Source organism: Pleurodeles waltl, chromosome 10, assembly GCF_031143425.1.
Source record: "Pleurodeles waltl isolate 20211129_DDA chromosome 10, aPleWal1.hap1.20221129, whole genome shotgun sequence".
NCBI classification, from domain to species: Eukaryota; Metazoa; Chordata; class Amphibia; order Caudata; family Salamandridae; genus Pleurodeles; species Pleurodeles waltl.
The window spans coordinates 1,067,739,909-1,067,759,082 of NC_090449.1; the positions used below are offsets into that span (position 1 = coordinate 1,067,739,909).

Below are 19,174 nucleotides of genomic sequence, written 5' to 3' on the forward strand. Positions count from 1 at the left end.
GGGACTTTTGGGCGGTTCGTGGTCGTTCAGAGACGAGAGGCACAAACTGGCACAGCCCTGGTGCCAGGGGGTCCTGGCAGCAGAAGGGTGGGCTTTGTGAGTGCCGGCCCTGACTGTGGCTCCCACCAGAGAGCCCTCCGCCTTGGGGCTCCCATAGGTGAGAGGGGCCCCTGGTTTAGGCCCTCTCCCTTCCTTTGCTAAAGTTAGAACCGGGGGGGGGGGGCTCTCAGGCTGGGAGGGGCTCAGGCCTCTCTGGACTTGGGTCTTGGTGCAGGGCACATGCTGCACCGACATCTGGTAGCCCGGTGCGGGTTGATGCCAGGCTGCAGGCAGTAGGATAGCGCCTCAGACAGGAAGTGTGGGCTGATGGTCACTGGGAGCTACCTTTGTACTTCTAGGCGCAGGGCTTCTTTAGGCGCTATGTCTGAGTCGCCCCCGTTGAAGCTCAAGCAGAGGAACTTTATTGTTTATCTTTTCGGCTTCCTCGAGATCACACCTTGCGATTACCTCCCCCTGTTTTTCATGTTCATTCATCCCGTTTTCTTTGTCCTGTATACTTTGTTCTATTGGTCCTTCTTTCATTATGTTTTGGTCATGTCCCAATATTTTTTTCTGTTTCTATTATTTAACTTTTCTGTTTTTTTTCTCGAGTGATTTATAGTTTTTGATTTTTTCTCGCCTGTCTTACTTGTCTCGCGTCATTTTTCATTGTTTTGTGTTCATAATTTGTTCATGTAAATTTATCTTTTCTCTTTCTTTTGATTTTCATCTCATTTCTTATTTCTTTGTTCCTGCTTTCCTTACATCCTATTTTACATCTGTCTGTTTTTCTCCTTTTCCTCTCTTATTTCCCTCTTCTTGTGTTTTTGTTTGTTTTCTTTTTCATTCCTTTGTTCCTGATTTCCCTACTAAATATCTCTTTTTAAATGTGAATATTTCTCTCCTTCCCGTCTCTCACTATTTCTCCCTCCTTGTGTTTGGGTTTTAAGTTTTCTTCCTCTTTCTTTCTTTTTCGTTTCTTCCTCTTACCCCTCCCCTCGCCTTCTCCTGCCTCCCCAGGCTGACAGACGTGACCCCTGCGCACCTGGACCCTTCCATTGGCTGAGGGCTCGGGCTGGGATTGGCTGCGCCCTGCTGTCAGTGCCTGGGGCCCCTCCCTCCCGGACAGGTAAGGTTTCACTCCAGAGTGCAGGCTCCCCAGGCAGCAGCTCCCCTGGTCTCTGTGGAATAGAGGGTCCCTCCTGCCCCAGCGGCCCCTGCCTCCCACCCTGCCGGGCCTGCATGTGCTGAGAAGGACGCAGGGGTGATGAGAGACAGCTGCCCCACCCTCTGCACCCCTGCGCCGGACGAAGCCGCGGTCTTCACCCAGCTGAAGCCCGTCAGGATGTCCGGGGAGGCGGGCGAGGACAGCTCGGTGTTTGAGGAGGCCAAGGGCGGCCTCCGGGGCCTGGAGAGCGCGCAGGACCTGGCGCAGGTGAGCAGCTGGGCCCTCCCATGTGGGGGTGGGTGGAGGGTCCTGGGGACGGATCCAGTGGGTTTGGGACCAGAGGAGGGGGCATGGGGTGTCTAGGGAGGGAACAAGGGGGCCCCAGGGGGCGGCAGTGGGGCTTCTGGGAGCTTCTGAGCGGGGCCCCCAAGGGACGATGCTTCAGGAATATGATGGCAGACCAGGGGGGGCAGAGAGGGGCTTCAGGGAATGTCAAGGGCTAGTCCAGGTAGGGCACAGCAGGGAAGCCTGCACCGGGGGAGGGGGCTTCAGAGGAGGGCAATGGGGCACGTAGGGATGGAAGAGCCAACCAAGGCCGGTGGCAGGGTGGGGAAAGAGGGATTCACGTGGAGAGCGGCACGAGGGGGCTCAGGAAGGGGCCAGGAGACGGCTGGAGGGAGGTGTGGGCCGAGGGCCCTCTGGGGAAGAGCGGCTCTTGGGCAAGGGAGGGCAGAGCCAGGGCTTCAGGGGCCTACGAGTCTCGTGCACCTGAGAAGGGGCAGGACGCCTAGGTCTCAGGGCCCTGACAGTCTGAAGTGCTGGGGACACCTGAGGCCGTCAGGCCCGACCTTCAGGGGGACTTGGACTTGAGACCCAAAATGTGGGTTGATTTGTTTCCGGGTACCCCCGGGTAGAAACACGTTACCCGCCTGTGCGAGGCCCGTGTGCCAGGGTCAGGTTAAAGGTCACCGTCTTTAAGATGTTACAGTCAGCAGGCGCACAGAGGACCCATGGTGGGCAGCCGTGTTATGGCTCTGTAAGTCACTTCCATGTGAGCAGCGGGTTATGAAGCATGTTACATGTGTGTATCCAGCGACACGGACGCAGCGCTCCATGTATGTACACTTAGCTCTGATACTATGGTGACCCACTGTCCAAGGTGTGCGCAGTGATTCTTGCTGGGAGAGCGGGGAGTTTGAAGCTTTACCCGGCTACCACAATAGTTAATTTCCAATTGAGTTAATCACAAGGGGTCGCCGTGTCAGTTCACGATTGAAATATATTATTTAACGCACGCAAAGTGAAAACAAATCAATGAAACTCTGATCTCAATGCAGCCGCTGTTTTCTATATGTTTAAATGTGCATGTGTGGTTTTTGTGTCATATACGCGTTATATTATCAGCGTGTGCGCGGCAGCATAGCGCTTAGAGGGCCTGAGGGCCCTTTCTGTAATACTGTGGAGTTTTCCCCAAGAGATTGTGTGTGTTTTTCAAGGCAGATTTGTGTAATAACTGCGAGAAATAACATGTCTGATCCCGCCGGGGTCTCCTGAAGTGTGCCAGGGGTCTGGACCCGGCGCCCAGGACCGTGCAGGTTGTTCCCCGTGGGTGGCAGCCCCGTGCCCGGCCTGGGCACCCTGCTCCGTACACTGGCACCCGCGGCTTCTTATGCGGGGTGTGTGCGTGGGGGTCGTACATATCTGTGCACCGAGCCCTCGGTAACGGAGGGGCGGGGGCGCACGGCACCTTCACCGGGCCCCTTGACAAGAGATCCCAGGGGTCATTGGGCGCGAAGAAAGTCCGGCCGAGGTGTGCACTTCAAGCAGAAAACAGCTGGTCCTGGACCGGTTTTACCTCCTGGGAGTCTGAACAGTTCAAGTTGCAAAACATAGATTCTACATATATATTTGTGTACGAAACAGTTCACACGCGTGTCGCGTTTCAGAAACACCTTAATGTGGCGTAGGGTGGAGGCGGCCAGGCTGGGCGCGGAAACCGGTAGCTTGGGTTCCATTGTGTTGTGAATTTATATAGCGCGTTGAAGAGCTTTGTGGACAGGTATAGGCTTCTCCAGGGAGCCCCGTTATAAAGCGCGTTGAAGCGCTTTGTGAAGAGGTACATGCTTCTCCATGGAGCCCAATTACATAGTGCTTTGAAGCGCTTTGTTCAGAGGAACGGGCTTTTCCGTAGAGTCCAGTTATATAGCGCGTTGAAGCGCTTTGTCAACAGGTACAGACTTCTCCATGGAGCCAATTATATCGTGCTTTGAAGCGCTTCTGGCACAGGTACGCGCTTCTCGGTGGAGCAAAGGGTTAGTCAGGCAGCATCTTATATGCCTGTCTGTACATTAACCACGGTTTACTTGTGCATATAAGCGTGTTTGTCTGCAGACCTCTATGTCTCGGTGTGCCCGCTTTGAGAGCCGCTTGTGTGCACATGTAAACCCTGTGGATAGTGCACATATGAGATGTGTAACATGCCTAGAGTCTCGCAAGCTCCTCCCAGGGATGGCTGGCGGGATTTCCTGGCTCCAGGCTGGCACTTGGTGTGTTTGTCTGCAGACCTCTATGTCTCAGTGAGCTCGCTTTGAGAACGCCGCTTGTGTGCACACACAACCCCTATGGATAGTGCACATATGAGATATGTAACATGCCTAGAGTCTCGCAGCCCCGGGCTCCTCCCAGGGATGGCTGATGGGATTTCCTGGCTCCAGGCTGGCACTTTGTGTGTTTGTCTGCAGACCTCTGTCTCGGTGTGCAGTGTTTTGAGAGCGCCGCTTGTGTGCACACATATACCCTATGGATAGTGCACATATGAGATATGTAACATGCCTAGAGTGTAGCCCCGAGCTCCTTCCAGGGATGTCTGATGGGAGTTCCTGGCTCCAGGCTGGCACTTTGTGTGTTTGTCTGCAGACCTCTATGTCTCGGTGTGCCCGCTTTGAGAGCCGCTTGTGTGCACACGTAAACCCTGTGGATAGTGCACATATGAGATGTGTAACATGCCTAGAGTCTCGCAAGCTCCTCCCAGGGATGGCTGGCGGGATTTCCTGGCTCCAGGCTGGCACTTTTTGTGTTTGTCTGCAGACCTCTATGTCTCGGTGTGCCCGCTTTGAGAGCCGCTTGTGTGCACACGTAAACCCTGTGGATAGAGCACATATGAGATATGTAACATGCCTAGAGTGTAGCCCCGACCTCCTTCCAGGGATGGCTGACGGGATTTCCTGGCTCCAGGCTGGCACTTTGTGTGTTTGTCTGCAGACCTCTGTCTCGGTGTGCCCGCTTTGAGAGCGCCGCTTGTGTGCACACGTAAACCCTGTGGATAGTGCACATATGAGCTGTGTAACATGCCTAGAGTCTCGTAGCTCCGGGCTGCTTCCAGGGATGGCTGACGTGTTCTCCTGGCTCCAGTTTGGCACTTGGTATGTTTGTCTGCAGACCTCTATGTCTCGGTGTGCCCGCTTTGAGAGCCGCTTGTGTGCACACGTAAACCCTGTGTATGGTGCACATATGAGATGTGTAACATGCCTATAGTCTCATAGCCCCGGGCTGCTTCCAGGGATGGCTGACGTGTTCCCCTGGCTCCAGGCTGGCACTTTGCGCACCAGGCTGTAATTGCTCGGGCTGGGCCATGTCCAGAATGTGTTTTGAAATCTCGCAGGACCAGTTCCTCGGAGGGTGGGTGCGTTGCTCGGCGGTGTTTGAAAGGCAGGTTTTCGGCCTGTACTGGGGGCCCCTGTGTGGGCGGACAACGCCCCCAGACAGCTACAAACTCAGGAATCTGACGGACTTGGCTTGAGAGAAGGGTGCATTCCTGTGCAGGGCTGTGGTGCCAGCCACGATCACTGATTGGGTCTGTGTCTGTACGCTATGGTGCCAGCCGAGACCATGGACACTGCCCGTGCCTGGGCACACACTGCGGGACCTCAGGCTGCGGTGCCATCCTAGACCATGAACACTGCCCGTGCCTGGGCACACACACTGTGGGACCACAGCCTTTGGTGCCATCCCAGACCACTAACCCTGCCCGTGCTAGGGCACACATTGTGGGACCTCAGGCCGTGGTGCCAGCTGAGACCACCAACCGTGCCTGGGCACACACTGTCCCCCCCGGCTGTTGTGCCAGCGACGATCACTGACTGGGTCTGTGCGCTGAGGTGCCGCCACCCGATACCATCAACTCTGCACGGCCTGGGCACACACTGAGGCGCCCCCCACCTCCGGCTGTGGCAACAGCCACGATCACTGACCGAGTCTGCGCTGTGGTGCCAGCCAAGACCACTAACCCCGCACGTGCCTTGGAACACACTGTTAGACCTCAGGCTGTGGTGCCAACTGAAACCACTAACCCTGCCCCTGCCTGGTCACACACTATGGGACCGTAGGCTGTGGTGCCACTTGGGATAACTCGCCGTTCCCCTACCTGGCCACACATTGCGGGGCCTCAGGCTGTGGTGTCAGGAGGGCTAGCTTAAACTATCCGGATAATACCTAAACTTTCCCAGGTTGTAGCACCGACAGAGGAGGCAATTTCTTGCCATGTTTGCGCACAAGCTGCGGCTGCCCATGTTGTGGTGCCAGGGGAGAGAGCACCATGCGCCCGTTACAGGGCACTGAGGGGCAGAGCTGGGTTCTCATAGTGCGGTGTGAATAGAAGGTCAGTAAACTATCCCTACGCCTCCTCATGCTGTGGCACCACCAGGACAGTAAATTATCATTATGCCTCATGCTGTGGCACCACCAGAAGGACAATAAAGTATCCCTATGCATCCTCATGCTGTGGTACCACCAGAAGTACCGTAAACTATCCATATGCCTCCTCATGCTGTGGTACCAGCAGAGGGACAGTAAACTATCCTTTTGCCCCTTCATGCTGTGCCACCAGAAGGACATTAAAATATCCCTACGCTTCCTCCTGTTGTGTGGACCAGAGGGACAGTAAACTATTCCTATGTCTCCTCATGCTGTGGCTTCACCAGAGGAACTGTAAACTATTCCTACTCCCCCCTCTATGCTGTGGTATCACCAGAGGGACAGTAAACTATCCCTATGCCTCCGCATGCTGTGGTATCACCAGAGGGACAGTAAACTATCCCTACCCCCCGTGCTATTGTGCCATCAGAGGGACAGTAAACTATCCTTACACCCCCTTCATGCTGTAGTACCTGCAGAGGGAGAGTAAACTATCCTTACACCCCCTCCATGCTGTGGTGCCACCAGAGGGACAGTAAACTATCCCAACGCCCCCTCAGGCTGTGGTGCCACCAGAGGGACAGTAAACTATCCCTACGCCCCTCAGGCTGTGGTAGACCAGAGGGACAGTGAAGTATCGCTATGCTCACCATGCTGTGGTGCCACCAGAGCGACAGTAAACTATCTCTACGCCCCCTCAGGCTGTGGTGCCTCCAGAAGGACCGTAAACGCTCAGCACGGGCACGTACTCCATCTCTTCATGCTGTGGCACCAGTTCAGGGACACCGAGCCCTCTCTGAAGTCAAAGCCGAGCCTCACTCCTGTGCAGGCAGGCTCTGCCCCACTGCACTCTGCTGTGGTAGTTTCCCTTCGCGCTGCACATGGTCCGAGGTCACCACGGTCCTGTGATCCGCTGCACCCTCTCAAACACACACGAGAAAGAAACGGCGCAGCTCACCGTAACTCTGGACAGCAACGTGGCTATTGTTATTGCGTGTATATAGCGCTTACTCCCTCGACGAGGCGCTGAAGCGCTGTTCTTAAAGTTAGAGTCACTAGACAGCCGGCACCTACTTCAAGGCACCTGCAAACCACAAACAGCCCTCCCCATTGTCTGACAACCCCACCCCCCAAGTCGCTCAGCAGAACCAATAAATGCTAAAACGGAAAATGGGGCACCAGGCTTTCTCCATCCGTGCCCCCAGGATCTGGAAGAAACCCTCATCAGGACCACCCCAGCCCTGCTCCACCTCAACACAGATTAAGGTGCACCTCTGTTCTTGATGCAAGGACTGGGGGTATTGATGCAAGGATTGGAGGTATGCTCCCCACTGGAATGTTCTTGATGCAAGGATTGGGGGTATTGATGCAAGGATTGGAGGTATGCTCCTCAGTGAAATGTTCTTGATGCAAGGACTGGGGGTATTGATGCAAGGATTGGAGGTATGCTCCTCAGTGAAATGTTCTTGATGCAAGGACTGAGGGTATTGATGCAAGGATTGGAGGTATGCTCCCCATTGGAATGTTCTTGAAGTAAGGACTGGGGGTATTGATGCAAGGATTGGAGGTATGCTCTCCATTTGAATGTTCTTGGTGCAAGGACTGGGGGTATAGATGCAAGGATTGGAGGTATGCTCCCAGTGGAGTATTCTTGATGCAAGGACTGGGGGTATTGATGAAAGGACTGGGGGTATTGATGCAAGGATTGGAGGTATGCTCCCCACTGGAGTGTTCTTGATGCAAGGACTGGGGGTATTGATGCAAGGATTGGAGGTATGCTCCTCAGTGAAATGTTCTTGATGCAAGGACTGGGGGTATTGATGCAAGGATTGGAGGTATGCTCCCCATTTGAATGTTGTTGATGCAAGGACTGGGGGTATTGATGCAAGGATTGGAGGTATGCTCCCCATTTGAATGTTGTTGATGCAAGGACTGGGGGTATTGATGCAAGGATTGGAGGTATGCTCCCCATTTGAATGTTCTTGATGCAAGGGCTGGGGGTATAGATGCAAGGATTGGAGGTATGTTCCCCAGTCGAGTGTTCTTGATGCAAGGACTGGGGGTATTGATGCAAGGATTGGAGGTATGCTCTCCATTTGAATGTTCTTGATGCAAGGACTGGGGGTATAGATGCAAGGATTGGAGGTATGCTCCCAGTGGAGTGTTCTTGATGCAAGGACTGGGGGTATTGATGAAAGGACTGGGGGTATTGATGCAAGGATTGGAGGTATGCTCCTCAGTGAAATGTTCTTGATGCAAGGACTGAGGGTATTGATGCAAGGATTGGAGGTATGCTCCCCATTGGAATGTTCTTGATGCAAGGACTGGGGGTATTGATGCAAGGATTGGAGGTATGCTTCCCATTTGAATGTTCTTGATGCAAGGACTGGGGGTATAGATGCAAGGATTGGAGGTATGCTCCCCAGTGGAGTGTTCTTGATGCAAGGACTGGGGGTTTTAATGAAAGGACTGGGGGTATTGATGCAAGGATTGGAGGAATGCTCCTCGGTGAAATGTTCTTGATGCAAGGACTGGGGTTATTGATGCAAGGATTGGAGGTATGCTCCTCAGTGAAATGTTCTTGATGCAAGGACTGGGGGTATTGATGCAAGGATTGGAGGTATGCTCCTCTGTTAAATGTTCTTGATGCAAGGACTGGGGGTATTGATGCAAGGATTGGAGGTATGCTCCTCTGTTAAATGTTCTTGATGCAAGGGCTGGATGTACTGATGCAAGGATTGGAGGTATGCTCCCCAGTCGAGTGTTCTTGATGCAATGACTGGAGGTATTGATACAAGGACTGCAGATATTGATGCAAGGACTGGAGCTATGTTCCTCATTCGAATGTTCTATATGCAAGGACTGGAGGTATCGATGCAAGCACTGGATTTGTGCTCGTCGGTGGAATGTTATTGGTGAAAGTACTGAAGATATTGATGCCAGCTCTAGAGGTATTGCTACAATGACTGGATGTACTGATGCAAGGACTGGAGGCATGCTCCCCAGTGGAATGTACTTGATGAATGGACTGGAGGTATTGATGCATGGACTGGAGTATTGATGCAAGGACTGGAGCCATGCTCCCCAGCTGAACGTTCTCGATGAAAGGACTTGAGGTATGGCCGCAAGGACGGAAAGTATGGATGCAAGGACTGGCAGTATTGATGCGAGGAATGGGAGTATGCTCCTCTGTGGCATGTTCTTGATGCAAGGACTGAAAGTATCGATGCAAGGACTGAAGATGTGCTCCTCAGTGGAATAATATTGGTGCAAGGACTGGAGGTATTGATGCAAGGACTGGAGGTATTTTCCCCAGTGGAATGTTCTTGATGTAAGTACTGGAGGTATGCTCCCTAGCTGCATGTTGTCGATGCAAGGACTGGAGGTACTGATGCAAGGACTGGAGGCATGCTGCTCAGTGAAATGTTCTTGATGCAAGGAGCACAGGTATTGATGCACGGAATGGAGGTATGCTCCTCAGTTGAATATTCTTGATGCAAGGACCGGAGATATTGCTACAGGGATTGGAGGTATTGATGCAAGGACTGGAGGTTTGCTCATCATTGGAATGTGCTTGATGCATGGACTGGGGGTATTGATGCAAGGACTGGAGTTATGCTTCTCCGTGGAAAGTTCTTGATGCTAGCACTGCAGGTATTGATGCCAGGACTGGAGGTATTGATGCCAGCTCTGGAGCTACGGATGCAAGTGATGGAGGTATTGATGCAAGGACTGGAGGTTTGCTCATCTATGGAATGTTCTTGATGCATGGACTTGAAGTATCGATGCAAGGACTGGAGTTATGCTTCTCCGTGGAAAGTTCTTGATGCTAGCACTGCAGGTATTGATGCCAGGACTGGAGGTATTGATGCCAGCTCTGGAGCTACGGATGCAAGTGATGGAGGTATTGATGCCAGCACTGGAGCTACGGATGCAAGTGATGGATGTATTTATGTCAGTACTGGAGGCATGCTCCTCAGTGGAATGTTCTTGATGCCAGCACTGGAGATATTGATGCAAGAACTGTAGGTATTATCCACAGTAGTATGTTCTTGGTGCAAGGACTGGAGGTATTGATACAAAGACTGGAGGTTTGCTCCTCGGTGGAATGTTCTTGATGCTAGCACTGCAAGTATTGATGCCAGTACTGGACATACTGATGCCAGTACTGGAGGCATTGATGCATGGACTGAAGGTATTGATGCCCGTGCTGGATGCATGCTCCCCCGAGGAATGTTCTTAATGGCAGTATTGGAGGTATTGATGCCAGGTCTGGAGGTATTGATGCCAGGTCTGGAGGTATTGATTCAAGGACTGAAAGTATGCTCCTCAGTTGACTGTTCCTGATGCTAGCGCTGGAGGTATTGATGCAAGGACTGAAGGTATGCTCCCCAGTGGAATGTTCTTAATGCCAGTACTGGAGGTATTGATGCCAGGTCTGGAGGTATTGATGCAAGGACTGGAAGTATGCTCCTCGGTTGAATATTCTTGATGCAAGCACTGGAGGTATTGATGCAAGGACTAGATGTATGCTCCCCAGTGGAATGTTCTTTATTTTCTTGATGTAAGGACTGGAAGTACGCTCCTCAGTGGAATGTTCTTGAAGCCAGCACTGCAGGTATTGATGCAAGGATTGGAGGTATGCTCCCCAGTGGAGTGTTCTTGATGCAATGACTGGAGGTATTGATACAAAGACCGCAGATATTGATGCAAAGACTGTAGCAATGTTCCCCATTCAAATGTTCTTTATGCAAGGACTGGAGGTATCGATGCCAGGTCTGGAGCTATTGCTGCAAGGACTGGAGGTATTTTCCCCAGTGGAATGTTCTTGATGCAAGGACTGGAGGTATGCTCCCTAGCTGAATGTTCTAGATGCAAGGACTGGAGGTACTGATGCAAGAACAGGAGGTATTGATACAAGGACTGGAGGCATGCTGCTTAGTGAAATGTTCTTGATGCAAGGAGCACAGGTATTGATGCACAGAATGGAGGTATGCTCCTCAGTGGAATATTCTTGATGCAAGGACCGGAGATATTGCTACAGGGATTGGAGGTATTGATACAAGGACTGGAGGTTTGCTCATCATTGGAATGTTCTTGCTGCATGGACTGGAGGAATTGATGCAAGGACTGGAGTTATGCTTCTCCGTGGAAAGTTCTTGATGCTAGCACTGCAGGCATTGATGGCAGGACTGGAGGTATTGATGCCAGCACTGGTGGTATTGATGCCAGCACTGGAGATATTGATGCCAGCACTGGAGATACGGATGCAAGTGATGGAGGTACTGATGCCATCACTGGAGCTACGGATGCAAGTGATGGAGGTATTGATGCCAGCACTGGAGCTACGGATGCAAGTGATGGAGGTATTGATGCCAGCACTGGAGCTACGGATGCAAGTGATGGAGGTATTGTTCCAGCACTGGAGCTACGGATGCAGAGGAGGTATTGATGCCAGCACTGGAGCTACGGATGCAAGTGATGGAGGTATTGATGCCAGCACTGGAGCTACGGATGCTAGTGATGGAGGTATTGATGCCAGCACTGGAGCTACGGATGCAATGGAGGTATTGATGCCAGCACTGGAGCTACGGATGCAAGTGATGGAGGTATTGATGCCAGCACTGGAGCTACGGATGCAATGGAGGTATTGATGCCAGCACTGGAGCTACGGATGCAAGTGATGGAGGTATTGATGCCAGCACTGGAGCTACGGATGCTAGTGATGGAGGTATTGATACAAGGACTGGAGGTTTGCTCATCATTTGAATGTTCTTGATGCATGGACTTGAGGTATTGATGCAAGGACTGGAGTTATGTTTCTCCATGGAAAGTTCTTGATGCCAGCACTGCAGGTATTGATGCCAGGACTGGAGGTATTGATGCCAGCACTGGAGCTACGGATGCAAGTGATGGAGGTATTGATGCCAGCACTGGAGCTACGGATGCAAGTGATGGAGGTATTGATGTCAGTACTGGAGGCATGCTCCTCAGTGGAATGTTCTTGATGCCAGCACTGGAGATATTGATGCAAGGACTGGATGTATGCTCCCCAGTGGAATGTTCTTGATGCAAGGACTGGAAGTACGTTTCTCAGTGGAATGTCCTTGATAGAAGGACTGGAAGTAATGATGCCAGGAGTGGAATTATGTTCCCCGGTGGAATGTTGTTGATGCTAGCACTGCAGGTATTGCTGCAAGGGCTGGAGGTATTGATACAAAGACTGGATATACTGATGTAAGGACTGGAGGTATGCTCCCCAGTGGAATGTTATTGGTGCAAGGCCTTGAGGTGTGCTTCCCAGTGGAATAGGCTTTATGCATGGTCTGGAGGTATTGATGCCAGGTCTGGAGGTATTGATGCCAGGTGTGGAAGTATGCTCCCCAGTGGAATGCTTTTTATGTAAAGACTGGAGGTGTGTTACTCATGGCATGTTCTTGATGCAAGGACTGGAGGTATGCTCCTCTGTGGAATCTTCTTGATGCTAGCACTGGAAGTATTGACGCAAGGGCTGAAGGTACTGATGAAATGACTGAAGGTATGCTCACCAGTGAAATGTTCTTGGTGCAAGGACTGGAGGTATTGATACAAAGACTGGAGGTTTGCTCCTCAGTGGAATGTTCTTGATGCTAGCACTGCAAGTATTGATGCCAGAACTGGACATACTGATGCTATTACCTGAGGCATTGATGCAAGGACTGGGGGTATTGATGCCAGTGCTTGAGGCATGCTCCCAAGAAGAATGTTCTTAATGGCAGTACTGGAGGTATTGATGAAAGAACTGGAGGTATTGATGCCAGGTCTGGAGGTATTGATGCAAGGAATGGAAGTATGCTCCTCAGTTGACTGTTCTTGATGATAGCACTGGAGGTATTGATGCAAGGACTGCAGGTATGCTCTCCAGCTGAACATTCTTGATGCAAGGTCTGGGGGAATTGATGCCAGGTCTGGAGGCATGCTCCTCAGTTGAATGTTCTTGATACTAGCACTGGAGGTATTGATGCAAGGACTGGATGTATGCTCCTCAGTGGAATGTTCTTGAAGCCAGCACTGCAGGTATTGATGCAAGGACTGCAGGTATGCTCCCCAGCTGAACATTCTTGATGCAAGGACTGGGGGAATTGATACAAGGACCGCAGGTATGCTCACCAGTGGAAGGTCCTTGATGCAAGGACTGGAGGTAATGATGCTGGGAGTGGAAGTATGTTCCCCGGTGGAATGTTGTTGATGCTAGCACTGCAGGTATTGCTGCAAAGGCTGGAGGTATTGATACAAAGACTGGAGATACTTATGTAAAGACTGGAGGTGTGTTACTCATTGAATGTTCTTGATGCAAGGAGTGGAGGTATGCTCCTCTGTGGAATCTTCTTGATGCTAGCACTGGAAGTATTGACGCAAGGGCTGAAGGTACTGATGCAGTGACTGGAGGTATGCTCCCCAGGGGAATGTTCTTGGTGCAAGCACTAGAGGTAAGCTCCCCAGGGGAATGTTCTAGATGCAATGACTGTATTGATGCAAGGACTGGGGGTATTGGTGCAAGGACTGGTGGTATGCTCTCTGTATTGATGCAATGACCGGAGGTATTGATGCGAGGATTGTAGGTATGCTCTCGGAATGTTCTAGATGCAATGACCGGAGGTATTGATGCGAGGATTGTAGGTATGCTTCTCAGTGGAATGTTCTTGGTGTAAGGACCAGAAGAACGCTCAACAGTACAATGTCCTCCATGCCATGATTTGAGGTGTGCTCCTCAACAGAGTGTTCTTGGTGGCAAGAAGAGAGATATGCTTAGCAGCAGAAACTTCTGCAAACCATAACTGGTCATTTGTGCATCTGCTCATCACTGAAACTGTCTAGATCTAGTTTGGGTTTTATAAAGGGCTGCTACACCCGAAGGTTTCTTCATGCTAGGATTAGGAGAAAGCAGAGAATAGCAAATTGCTTCCTAGAAAAAAAATAGTCAAACATTCATATTTCAGTGGCCTTTCTGAACATGTTAAAATTTTACAAAGATTGACTCTTTTGAGAGAGTAGATTCCAAAAACATGGGGCCAGAAAAAAGCAGTCAGGGCCACCGACGTGGCTACGGGGTAAATATGGATCAATGGAAACATAGCTTTAGAAAACCTTAGGTGTCTGGCAGGGATGTGTCTGGACACAAAGATTGGAGGTATGTTTGTTAGTACACCGATGATCTGCTCTTCAGTGGCTGGCTACAAGACTGGAGGATGGCTCATCAGAGGAATGTTCTTGCCTACAAGACTAGAGGATGGGTCATCAGAGGAATGTTCTTGCCTACAAGACTGGAGGATGGGTCATCAGAGGAATGTTCTTGCCTACAAGACTAGAGGATGGGTCATCAGAGGAATGTTCTTGCCTACAAGACTAGAGGATGGGTCATTACAGAAATGTTCTTGACTACAAGACTGAAAGATGGCTCATAAGTGCCATCTTCTCATTTGCTTGAGGGGAGGATGTCTCATCAGTGGGATGTTCTGGGTTACACGATGGGAGGGTGCCTCATCAGTGATACGTTCTGGGTCTACAAGATATGAGGATGGCTCGTCATTGATATGTCCTGGGTCTACAAGATGGGAGGATGGCTCGTCAGTGGGATGTTCTGGGTCTACAAGATGGGAGGATGGCTTGTCAGTGGGATGTTCTGGGTCTACAAGATGGGAGGATGGCTCGTCAGTGGGATGTTCTGGTTACAAGATGGGAGGATGGCTCATCAGTGGGATGTTCTGGGTTACACGATGGGAGGGTGGCTCATCAGTGATACGTTCTGGGTCTACAAGATAGGAGGATGGCTCGTCATTGATATGTTCTGGGTCTACAAGATGGGAGGATGGCTCATCAGTGATACGTTCTGGGTCTACAAGATAGGAGGATGGCTCGTCATTGATATGTTCTGGGTCTACAAGATGGGAGGATGGCTCGTCAGTGGGATGTTCTGGGTTACAAGATGGGAGGATGGCTCCTCAGTGGGATGTTCTGGGTTACAAGATGGGAGGATGGCTCCTCAGTGGTATGTTCTGGGTTACAAGATGGGAGGATGGGTCATCAGTGATATGTTCTCGGCTACAGAGGGGAGGATGGCTCATCAGTGGCATGTTCTGGGCTACACAATGGGAAGATGGCTCCTCAGTGGCATGTTCTGGGTTACAAGATGGGAGGATGGCTCGTCATTGATATGTTCTGGGTCTACAAGATGGGAGGATGGCTCGTCATTGATATGTTCTGGGTCTACAAGATGGGAGGATGGCTCATCAGTGATACGTTCTGGGTCTACAAGATAGGAGGATGGCTCGTCAGTGGGATGTTCTGGGTCTACAAGATGGGAGGATGGCTCGTCAGTGGGATGTTCTGGGTTACAAGATGGGAGGATGGCTCCTCAGTGGGATGTTCTGGGTTACAAGATGGGAGGATGGCTCCTCAGTGGTATGTTCTGGGTTACAAGATGGGAGGGTGGGTCATCAGTGATATGTTCTTGGCTACAGAGGGGAGGATGGCTCATCAGTGGCATGTTCTGGGCTACACGATGGGAAGATGGCTCCTCAGTGGCATGTTCTGGGTTACAAGATGGGAAGATGGCTCAACAGTGGGATGTTCTCAGCTCCAGGACTTGTGAGCTTCACTCAGTTCTCGACATCCAGACTGGCATTCTCATTAGCTGACTGTTCTTGATGCCGGGACTGGAGGTATGTGCAGTGCTTGGACTGGCCAGAAATACGTTCATCAGCAGAATTCAATGTTCTCTGTGCGGGGATGCAAGATAGGATCAACAGCAGAACATTCTTGAATCGAGTACTGTAGAGATCTTACTCAGGATTGTTGTAACGCCTGGAATTGATATATGTGTTTGTCAGCACAAAGTTATCAGCTTCGAGATTAAATGTAAATTAATTGAGAAAATGTTCACATCTCCAGCACTGGGCATATACTGATTGAGACAGAGTTCTCAACTCCAAGCTGGAGGTATACTGATTAAGACAACGTTCTAGACTCTGCTTTTAAGATATAGTGGTTGAGACAAAGTTATCTACTCTGCTCTGGAGGTACACTGATTGAGACAGAGTTCTTGACTCTGTACTGGAGTTAACTGATTGAGACAGAGTTCTTGACTCTGTATTGAAGTTAACTGATAGAGACGAAGTTCTTGACTCTGTACTGGAGGTAACTGATTGAAACAAAGTTCTTGGCTCTGTACTGGAGTTAACTGATTGAGACAAAGTTCTTGACTCTGTACTGGAGTTATACTGATTGAGACAAAGTTCTCGACTCTGTACTGGAGGCATACTGATTGAGACAAAGGGCGTGATTTAGATCTTGATGGAAGTTCCCTTGTCCCGCCGTGGCGGGGGGGTTCAAGTACTCCAACAAGCCGGCAAGTTCCAGCCGCCGTATTGAGATGCATTGCGCTTGAACCCCCGACCGCCTCACCGGAGTGCACTCAGTCGCCGTCAGGCTGGTGTTGTTCCGCTGAGTATATGTAGATGTTACAGTTGCACTGGCGTTGTTCTGGCAGCGGATTCCTGACAGAGGGAGGGTTTAACATTAGCACTATGTGTTGATACAGGTGTGTCTCACGTAATTCCTGAGACAATTCATTTAGTCTGTAAAAATCAGTAATAGTACATGCATGTAAATGCGCGGGTTCCGAGCTAATGTGAAGGGACATTTCACGTGAACAGGTAGTATGAACTATTCACCTTCGAGTCCGGCGACCACGGGGTCATGTTCCGTCGTGGTCGAGTGGCAGCAGCAACAGCAGGACTTTTCTGTTCCAGTTCCTGTTCAAAACAGAAGGGGGAAAGGAAAAAAATTTAGGTTTTTACTTAATTTCCCTCCCATTCCACCAACTCAAATGTGGAGGTATCCCCGCCACATCGTGATAGCTTGGCGGGAAACCCGGCTGGGGTCCCGCCACCAGCTGCTCTTTCCTACGGCGCCGCCGTTGCAGATCTGAAGTTGTGGCCACTCGGCGGGACTCGGGCGGTCTATCGTCTGTGGTCCTGCCAGCATCTAACTAGGGCGAGTAGACCATCGGGATGGAGGACGGGTTGTCCGTCGAAAAAAGCAACAGCGCGGACCATTACCACCAAGATCTAAATCAGGCCCAAAGTTCTTGACTCCATTCCGGAGATATACTGATTGAGACAAAGGTCTTGACTCCATTCCGGAGATATACTGATTGAGACAAAGGTCTTGACTCTGTACTGGAGTTAAACTGATTGAGACAAAGGTCTTGACTCTGTACTGAAGTTGTACTGATTGAGACAAAATCCTTGACTCTGTACTGGAGTTGTACTGATTGAGACAAAGTTGTTCACTCTGTACTGGAGTTAAACTGATTGAGACAAAATTCTTGAGTTTGTACTGAAGTTAAACTGATTGAGATCTACCTTGAAAAGAAAAATTGAAACTCTAAAATTTAAAATACTCTGTAAATTTGAAGGACTTTGTGCAAAGGGAAGCATGTTTTACTTTGGGTGGGGAACACTGGTGTAACAAAGGCTCCTGCAGCCCTCCTGATGCAGCCCCCCCGATCTCCAGGTGGGGGGCCTCAGCAAAGTACACTGTACAGGGGGGTGAGCACCTGGCCTGAGAGCTCGTGACTGGGTGGAGGTCCTCCATGCACTTTGCGGGGGTGGGGGCGGCTCAAGTTTCTTTACGCCACTGGTGGGAAAGTGGGGGGAGGAGGGGGGTTAGTACGTTGGGAGGGATAGGGGAGGTTTGGAAAGATTCACCTCGGCTGGGAGGGATGGGGCAGGTGTAAAAGGGTTCACTGTAGCTGGGAGGGAGGGGGCAGGTTTAGAGGGGTTCACTTCGGCGGCGGAGGGGTCTGGGGGGGTCACTGCGTCAGGAGGGATGGGGCAGGTTTAGAGGGGTTCACTTCAGCTGGGAGGGAAGGGGCAGGTTTGGAGGGGTTCACTTCGGCGGCGGGGGAGGGGGGGGGCAGGTTTAGAAGGGTTCCCTTTAGCGGATTGGGGGGGGGTCTCTGCGTTGGGAGGGATGGGGCAGGTTTGGAGGGGTTCACTTCGGCGGCGGAGGGGTCTGGGGGGGTCACTGCGTCGGGAGGTATGGGGCAGGTTTAGAGGGGTTCACTTTAGCTGGGAGGGATGGGGCAGGTTTGGAGGGGTTCTCTTCGGCGGCGGGGGGGGTCTGGGGGTCACTGCGTCGGGAGGGATGGGGCATGTTTGGAGGGGTTCACTTCGGTGACGGAGGGGTCTGGGGGTCACTGCGTCGGGAGGGATGGGGCGGGTTTGGAGGGGTTCACTTCGGTGGCGGAGGGGTCTGGGGGTCACTGCGTCGGGAGGGATGGGGCAGGTTTGGAGGGGTTCACTTCAGCTGGGAGGGGTGGGGCAGGTTTACAGGGGTTCACTTCAGCTGGGAGGGGTGGGGCAGGTTTAGAGGGGTTCACTTTAGCTGGGAGGGATGGGGCAGGTTTGGAGGAGTTCACTTCAGCTGGGAGGGGTGGGGCAGGTTTACAGGGGTTCACTTCAGCTGGGAGGGGTGGGGCAGGTTTACAGGGGTTCACTTCAGCTGGGAGGGATGGGGCAGGTTTGGAGGAGTTCACTTCAGCTGGGAGGGGTGGGGCAGGTTTACAGGGGTTCACTTCAGCTGGGAGGGGTGGGGCAGGTTTACAGGGGTTCACTTTAGCTGGGAGGGATGGGGCAGGTTTGGAGGGGTTCACTTCGGTGGCGGAGGGGTCTGGGTTTCACTGCGTCGGGAAGGGTGGGGCAGGTTTGGTGGAGTTCACTTCAGCTGGGAGGGGTGGGGCAGGTTTAGAGGGGTTCACTTCAGCTGGGAGGGGTGGGGCAGGTTTAGAGGGGGTCACTTCAGCTGGGAGGGGTGGGGCAGGTTTAGAGGGGTTCACTTCAGCTGGGAGGGGTGGGGCAGGTTTAGAGGGGGTCACTTCAGCTGGGAGGGGTGGGGCAGGTTTAGAGGGGTTCACTTCAGCTGGGAGGGGTGGGGCAGGTTTAGAGGGGTTCACTTCAGCTGGGGGGGGGGGGCAGGTTTGGACAGAGCAGGTTTCTGCCAGGAACGACCTCCCTGGGGTCAGCAGGCTGGGAGCCGAGAGGTGAGCTGCGGTGGAATGGAATGCGCGTTCGGAGTTGCACACCGTGAGCCTCACTGAGCGGGGTGTTTTCACGAGACTGGAGGGCCCGAGGGTGGGGGCAGCCGAGAGGTTTCCCTTATCCCAGAGTCTGTATAAACCACACGTTTCGTGCAGAAGCTGTGTTTGTTTTGAGGGCTGTGCAGGCCCGCGGA

At 51.8% G+C, this 19,174-nt stretch overlaps 1 protein-coding gene across 3 annotated transcripts in view; it reads left to right on the plus strand.

Moving 5' to 3' along the window:
* The first annotated feature begins 1,159 nt into the window (after positions 1 to 1,159).
* Positions 1,160 to 19,174, plus strand: part of LOC138262243 (Krueppel-like factor 5) — a 113,331-nt gene continuing 95,316 nt past the window's right edge. Inside the window, exon 1 of one of the 3 annotated variants that reach the window (XM_069212107.1) lies at positions 1,160 to 1,474. In XM_069212107.1, coding sequence (XP_069068208.1) covers positions 1,307 to 1,474 — 168 coding nt within the window. In that variant the 5' untranslated portion in view covers positions 1,160 to 1,306. Of the gene's footprint in view, positions 1,475 to 4,895; positions 7,219 to 19,174 lie in introns of those variants that run through there. The other 2 variants (XM_069212106.1, XM_069212108.1) reach the window with 2 other exon arrangements.